This window comes from Antrostomus carolinensis, unplaced genomic scaffold (genome assembly GCF_000700745.2).
Source record: "Antrostomus carolinensis isolate BGI_N321 unplaced genomic scaffold, ASM70074v2 scaffold36176, whole genome shotgun sequence".
Classification (NCBI taxonomy): domain Eukaryota; kingdom Metazoa; phylum Chordata; class Aves; order Caprimulgiformes; family Caprimulgidae; genus Antrostomus; species Antrostomus carolinensis.
Window position 1 is genome coordinate 16,658 of NW_010324620.1, and position 7,742 is coordinate 24,399.

Below are 7,742 nucleotides of genomic sequence, written 5' to 3' on the forward strand. Positions count from 1 at the left end.
CTGATCCTATCAACTTTTCATACTTTGTTAAGCTCTGTTTGTCAGACGCTCTTAAACAACTGGACCTGCCGTTGGTAGTGTTCACCTGTAAGTACAGTGTGTTTACACTGTATACTTGTAAAAAGACAGTACCTAGAAAGCCCTTCAAAGAGCCGCCTAATAACCCTTGCAGGAATCATTATTCATCTAGGAGAGTAGAGAGCTTGAGAGAAGCAAGCCAGCTGTGCTTTTTTTACAGCCATATGTTGAGCATCTGGAACACACAGTGATTATTGCAAGTTTGTACGTGGATAAGAAACATGTTCAACCTCATCCTGAAAAATCTACAGTCTGGCAGGCAAGCCCTCTGCTGCTACAAGGTGCAGTGACCACAGGCATCTCTTTCAAAGCACGTTATTTTCCCTTCCTCTGCTGGACTGGGCACAAAAGCTAGACCAAAAGTTTGCTCTGACCTAGGAGGACATTGCATCCTCCTGTGGTTCTGACCGTAGGGGTGAGGAGAGGATCTTACCCATCTGGCAAAACAGTGGAGTATGAGGAGAGTGACAGAGGCAGGAGAGCAAAGTGCTCCTTCTCATGGGTAGAAGCAATTAGAATTTGAGGATCAAATGGACAGGACAGTCATCCACTGCTGGGGCCAGGGAAGGGAGATGAATGCACAGTTTAACTGTAGTACTGCAGTTTTAAAAGTAAAAGGAAAGTCTTAAACAGTATCCAGTCAGCCTTGCTGCTGCTGTCAAGTGTGGTTGATGTCTGCAGTCACACTTTGGTTTTCTACCAGCAGCTTGCAAAGGCTTGAAATGTAAGCTAAGACCTACCATGTTTTTCCTGAAATGTTACTTTACCTGGCCGATTGACTTCTGTGCCTAGCAGAGGTGTTGGTGGAAAGGCTAGGTGCCCTGTGTCCACAGGAACCTTTCCACTTGGTGAGCACGTATAATCAATGATACATCCATGAATGTTTGTGGGGGTCAACAGCAACAGTGGTTCTTGTCTCTGGATGCTGCTGACATGCTTACAGATGGAGTATTGGTTGGCTCCATATAACTAAAGTCTTTCTATCATTACCACCCTTTTTTTTTTTTTTTTTCCCTTAGGAGATGGCCAAGGCACCTTCTGTATGCACTCCAGAGAGCATGGACAGTGAAGACATGCTTTTCATGTTGTATACCTCAGGCAGCACTGGGAAACCCAAAGGAATCGTCCACACCCAGGCTGGATACCTGCTGTACGCTGCTGTCACGCACAAGGTAACTCAGCTGCATCCTCTGGAAAAGGTTCCCTCACCTTCCATCAATACTAACGAGAGGGACTTGGACTGGTGAGGGGTGTTGTATTCTGTGTTCACTGTCCAGCTGGCTCACTTGGTGTAAACAAACTGAAAAATGTCTGAGAACATGTAATTAATTAATCTTCAGGATTTGTTCCTGGGGAATATAATACTATGCACACCAGAGCCTCGAGTTATGAAACGAAGGAAGCTGCAGTGCTGCTACTTTTGCATTTAAAATGTGTTAGTGTTGCAGGCCAGAATTTACAGGCATTAAAAGTGATGCAGCTGAGGAGATCTGGTAAGTATCCTACTGGCATTGGTAATGTGGATATTACTGTAGTATTTGCAGTGGGTTGCTGGCCTTTTTAATTCAGAGAGGATCTGGGCTCTTAAAATAACCTCTTTGCATAGCACTTGTCTGAAGATAAAAAATTACATTCATGCTCTGTGGTTGCACCTTTGCTCTGCTTTTCTATGTGATCTATGCTAAATGTTTTAACCCCCTTTCTTCTGAAAAAAATAAGGCACTGCTTCTTGAAGCTTCTATTCTGAGCTCTGCATATGAAAAGGTAACAGTGAAATGTGGAGAGGACTGCGGTGAAAGTTCTCCATCTGGCTTCAGTGGTATCACCCTGTTTGTAATCACACACAATTCAGGCAGAGGTTTTCTTTCTTTAGGCTAGCACAGTTGAATTTTTAGAAGATTTGAATGTGCAAATGTCAGACTTCTTTGTGTGAAGGGTACTTGTTTACATCAGTTTTTCTAAGTGATAATGTAATCTCCAAGGCATCTCTTATTTTCTTAGTCCAGAAGGTAGACCCTGCACCCTGGTGCAGACATGCAGGGAGGCACTGTATGCAGCTGTGGTCTCTTTAGAGGCACTTCAGAGCCTGAGAGGGAAAGGCACATGCAAAAGTAAAGCGAGAACTGGCTCTTCTAGGTAGAGGAATCAGTCAGCCTGTGTGGCCTCTGTGGTCTTTGCACACTCACGTGTGCCACTCTTGCCGCACACTCATGGGGTTTTCTTTCAGTTCTGATCCACTCTCTTTCATTAAAAACATAAAGCTGTCTCTGCTTTATGAGTCAAGACCTCTTCACCATATGGTAGAGGAATTAGATTCACAGTGAGAAGCATTTTCCATAACCAAGACAAGATAATGAGTTCTCCAAGATCCTTATCTTGAATTTGATGAGCAGGGAGAGGGTAGCATCTGGAAAGCGATACACTGATAGAGAAGCTGAGCAGCTAAGAACGTTTCTCAGAAAATGTTTCATGGGCACCTATAAGTTTCTCCAGCTTTTTCCTGGAAACCTGCTGATATTGATGAGGAGTCTGAGCCTCTGAGGCCTGCAGCTTCCCTGCAGTTCAGGGTCAGCTCTCCCACCTGGACTGCCTGGAGTAGGCAACCTTAGGTATCCAGGGCTCTGGGCTTTGGTTGTAGCTTTGTTGCTCCAGTCTGAGCAGCTGCTGGCACAGCCATGCTCCCTGTATGTTTGCAAAAGCAGTCAGGAGCCTGGAAGTCCTGGTACTGGTCCCTCTGACTTGCTTCCTCACCTTGGGCTGGCCTTTGTGCTGCTGTGTCCTACATGCCTGGCTCCACTTGCCCTGTGTGCTCTCTTGCTCCCGCTTGGATGTCCGGTCCAGCACCTTACCTTTCAGCTCCTTGCGCCTGCCAACAGAAAGTCAGCTGGCCTTACATTTATCTTTGCAGTATGTATTTGACTACCAGCAAGGCGATGTTTTTGGCTGTGTGGCTGACATTGGCTGGATCACGGGACATAGCTATGTTGTGTATGGACCACTCTGCAATGGAGCCACCTCTGTCCTGTTTGAAAGCACTCCAGTGTACCCTGACCCAGGTGAGGAAGTGGTGGGCAAAGGTTTGGCTAGACATGGCAGTGTGACAAAGGAGATTTAGGAACCTGTCCAGTGTGACCTGCCTGCTCAGGGGAGGTAAGCTGCTTTTCTTTGGAACGTGTGTCTACAACATTCAGGAACATCTGTGCATCCAGGGTGAAAAAATAAAAGGTTGCCATTGTTTTTACTCTGTACTCACAGTAGTCACAGCTTTAGCTTTGGCTGTTAACCTTCCTGCTGAGCATTTGCAGCGATATGTCAATGCTAGACAGATAAAAAGCCTGTTTGTGATTTTGCAGGTCGTTACTGGGAAGTGGTGCAAAGGTTGAAAATTAATCAGTTTTATGGAGCACCTACAGCTATACGCTTGCTGCTGAATTATGGAGAAGAGTGGGTGAAGAAATACGACAGATCTTCCTTGAAGACCTTGGGATCAGGTAAGGGGCACGGAATCTTCATCTGAAAAAGATGGGAGGTTCTAGCTGGTGAAATGAAGGTACCAGAGGAGATTGTCTGACCGGATGGGATGTGGTTAAAAATACATTATAAAGCAGGCTCCCTGTCTGGCTTTTCAGATATTTTCTCAGCAGAAGGAGAAATAAACTGAAGTTGGGGCCATTGAACCTTAGTGTGATTGCCTGTTTCCTAGCTTATTTTGCAGGATCACATTCTTTGCTAAAATGATTTATCCAGTGGTAAATGACATCATTTAGAATTTTACTGGCATCTGGGAGCCAAGCAGCATTTTCCTGCGTTATTTGAGGATTCTAGAGATTCTTATACATGACCTGCATTCATTAGTTATTTTCAGTGATATTTATTGCTTGTCTTTTGGTCTTTCTGGAAGAAGTCAGCCCTCAGTTACAGGAGTGCATTGCAGTCCTTTGCACATCCCAGCAAAAATGCTGTAAGCATTCTGCTTAAAGATCATGCGTTCAGCGTACTGTGCACCAAAAGGGAGAAGAACTGTCTGCAACCCCTCAGTCTCAGGCTTCCTCCTTTCTTTATTTTACTCTAGTGGGAGAACCCATCAACAACGAAGCTTGGCAGTGGTTCTACCAGGTGGTGGGAGAAGGGCGCTGCACCCTCGTGGATACGTGGTGGCAGACAGGTAAAAGGCATCCTTGGGGAGCATGGAGGGCCCTGACCATTTACACGTTGCTGGGGGTAGAGGAGGATTGGTACATTCCAATTTGATCCAACAAGTCTGGCAAAAAAAACCCTCCTGGCATTTTGATCACCTTTTGAAAGTCACTGGGGAGTTTCAGCACGATAGCAATGTAACAGCATATAAAAGTACTAGCAATGTTGTTTTTTTCCTTTTCTGCTCTAAATGTTCTTTGATATTTTGAATGCTGGAAAATCTCAATTGGTTCTAGAAACAGGAAGCAGGGATTGAAATCTGGGTAAAGCTGGGAGTAGGCAGCTTGACTTGGAAACCTCATTTTCAATTATTTATCCAGCCGTACTGACCTTGATATGGTCTTATCAGGAACAGGCATTTACAGCACCATATAGCCACAATCTGTACGTAGGTGTGCTTTGTTTCCCTTCCTGGGAACCGTCAGAGGGGCGTGGAAAACATGTAGCCAAAGGGACCTAGTGCAACTGCTCTGGCAGGTTGGAAAGGAGGGAGTGGAGGCTTGCTGGCTGTGCATCAGGTGGGTAGTGGACAGTGGCTGTCACCCGGCAGGGCTGCCTGGGATCAGCTTCTCCCAGGAGTGAAGTGGTGTGCTGTCGTTGCTTTGGCCTCGGACCTTTGATGCCTCAAAAAAACATGCACTTCTATGTTGGCTACTACTTGGCCCAGCTGTGTGCATCAGTTAAAGCTTGTTTTCTGTTTACAACCTGCTGGACAGAGTGACTGGCTCTCATAGATCCCTGTCCAGTTGGAGTAGAGCTGGTCCCTACCTCCTGCCCTCCCTGGCCAGCAGCAGAGAGAGGCCACAGTGCTGCACTCTGGCTGGGACTGTGCTGCCTGCTGGGGCCCTGCACTTGAAGGAGCCCTGCAGCTCCTTCCCAGCTCCTGCCTCAGCACCTGGTCCTCTCTTCTGGACACCAACATTCCAGGGTTGCTAAAGGTGTCTTGCAATATGTCCTTCTCAAGTCATGAACCACAGTTTGCCATGGAGCTGTGGACTTAAAGGATGCAGCACAGCTGCTGGCACTCTGCCTTTGCTGAAAAAAAGCCATCCCTACTCTTACATTTCTAGCTGCCATTGCGCATAATATTCATTCCCTTTCCAGTCAAGCTGCTCCTGATTTCATCCTTATTCCTAATAGCAAGCTCTCTCTTCAGGATCCCTGTGGCCCATCTCAACGTGATAAATTAGCTTCTGGCACGTAAGCAAGTTCCATTTAATCCAGACCAGACTTGCAGACTCTCTTTATTTTCAGATTTTAAATAAAACAACTCCAGAATTCAGAGCAGCAATGTTAACTACTATCTGCTTCAATTACTGATCTCTTAAACCATCTGGGTTCTCACACGGTGAGCAGGAGGAAAGCTGACCAGCTAGGTGCTATATATGCTTTCTTCTTCCCTGCTCTGAAATAAAACACCATGGAGAAACAGTTGATTACTGTGCAGTGATGGAGCTGAGAATCTTTTTTTGCCCTAACATTTTTTTCGTTTGTTTGTCTTCAATTAACTTGTGCATGTAGTGTTGTATGCAGTGTCTTATATTGCCTCTGAAGTAACAGGGTTAGATCTTATATTAAACTGTGTTTCTCCTGGGTTTTTGGAGCAACAACTGTCAGGTGAGAGGTTAAAGAATATTTGCTGGACAATCTGTAAGTGCAGAGTGCTTGATCTTAACCTTGAACCAGGCATCGTTCTGCAGGTAAACAGTTATCAGCTCCTGGAAGCATAATATAATGATAAATATTCATGAAATTGATTTTGCTAGAACGTAGAATCAATCTTTCTTCACAGTTGATGCTTCGAATAAAAAGGAAGCCAAAATAATCTTGGAAACATTATATACACCATTTGAATGTAAAGGGAGCATGGAAAGAGATCATAGAAATAGTCTGATGGATGCTGGTTGTGGTCCTGCAGTGTCACCTCCCGTATACAATTTCCATATGTCACTTGTTAATTGTGCTGTTGTATGCAGTGTCCTCTACAGTATGTTGCTCTCCAAAGCAGCAACGTTTTGCCAGCTAATAAAGCCTGGCAGGCATAAAGATCAGCAAATGGTGATTTAAAAATCCACTTGACAGTCTTTTGATGAGCAAATGAGGAGTGAGATAGCAATTATGAGAAGCAGTTTAAGTAGCGTGGTGTGTGCAGATGAGAGAGATGAAAAATTCCTGTGGCTCTTACTGTTAGAATAGTAGGTAGTGCTGTGCTGTGATTGACGCTAAAAGAATCAAAGCTCTGCTTGAGTTTCAGGTGTAGCTCTTCACAGTGCAGAAGAGACACTAGGTATTTTTACTTTTGTTGTTGGTTTTATAAAAAAGTACAGCTGTTGTATGCAGCTGTGAACAAAAGCTGGTTTTGAAAGACATCTCTGAATAGACCATGGAAGCTTTTGTTGTTGGCATTGTCTTACAGTGATTTAGGCTGGGCTGGTGCTTCTGGGATTAGTTCCCTCCAAAGTAGTTGGTTCAATCTATCTGTGGTGGTGAAGACAACGGTGGCAGAGAGTACATGCTCCACCCTGCTGCCAGAGGTGATTTAATCATGGCAGAGGGGAGTCTGCTTTGGTGCATTATCCTCCCTGCTCAGCCTCTGCTGTCCTTGCTTAAAATCTGTGTGGATTTGCACTACGGTGACAGCACAGGCACAGTTAATGTGGAAGGACGGCTTTTCTTCTGCCCCCTCTGTCTCTAAAGAGACAGACCTCATAAGGGCAGGGTAGAGCCTAGAAGCCTCACTAGCTGCCATCTGTCAGTGGCTAAAATTGGTACTTTTAAACCGGTTTAAAATAGGTCTTTACTGTGCAAATAATTTATAAAGCACCCTTGCCACCATGCAGCTCCCTCTGGAATGGGACTTTACTGCCTTATGTGCAGCTGGCTGTAGGATGTGTAGGCTATGGCAAAACACATGTTGAAACATAGCTTGCTGTGCTATATTCGGAATCAGTACTGGTTTAGGAAGACCAACCATCAGTTTAATCAGGTTCCCTGCTCTGACGTACATTTTATCTGTGCAAACAGAGAACAGCAGGTATCTGGTGTGGTTTTTTCTTTTTCTGAAAGAATTCAAGGTGACCCTTTCAAAATAAACAGAAACGTGAAGTGGATGCGTGCTCATCAGTGAAATGTTAAATAATTTTATGTGTAAGCCACATGTGAAATGATTTTTCTGCAGGTCTGAAGCTTAGGATTCCTCGGAGACCCTTCCTCTTAGCTATGTGAGGGCAGCTGGATGCAAATTCAGGGTCAAATTCAGCCTTTCCAGCCCCTGGTTTCAGTTTTCACAACCTCAGCAAAGCCGGTAGAGGAATGCACTCAAGTGGCAGAACATATCTTTATTTGTAGAGCTGTATTTTTAAAAGCCTAATGCTCCTTTGTTGTTGTTTCTCTCTCATATTTCTGAATTAGTTTTAGAATAGAAAAGATCTGATTAAGGTTGGAATCTGATTTAATGTTCACCCCAG

General features: G+C 44.7%; 1 protein-coding gene across 1 annotated transcript in view; it reads left to right on the plus strand.

Moving 5' to 3' along the window:
* Positions 1–7,742, plus strand: part of ACSS1 (acyl-CoA synthetase short chain family member 1) — a gene marked incomplete at its 5' end in the record, with an annotated part of 29,566 nt that overhangs the window by 13,640 nt on the left and 8,184 nt on the right. Inside the window, 4 exons of the mRNA XM_010170994.2 lie at positions 1,098–1,250; positions 2,987–3,134; positions 3,432–3,569; positions 4,151–4,243. Coding sequence (XP_010169296.2) covers positions 1,098–1,250; positions 2,987–3,134; positions 3,432–3,569; positions 4,151–4,243 — 532 coding nt within the window. The remainder of the gene's footprint in view (positions 1–1,097; positions 1,251–2,986; positions 3,135–3,431; positions 3,570–4,150; positions 4,244–7,742) is intronic.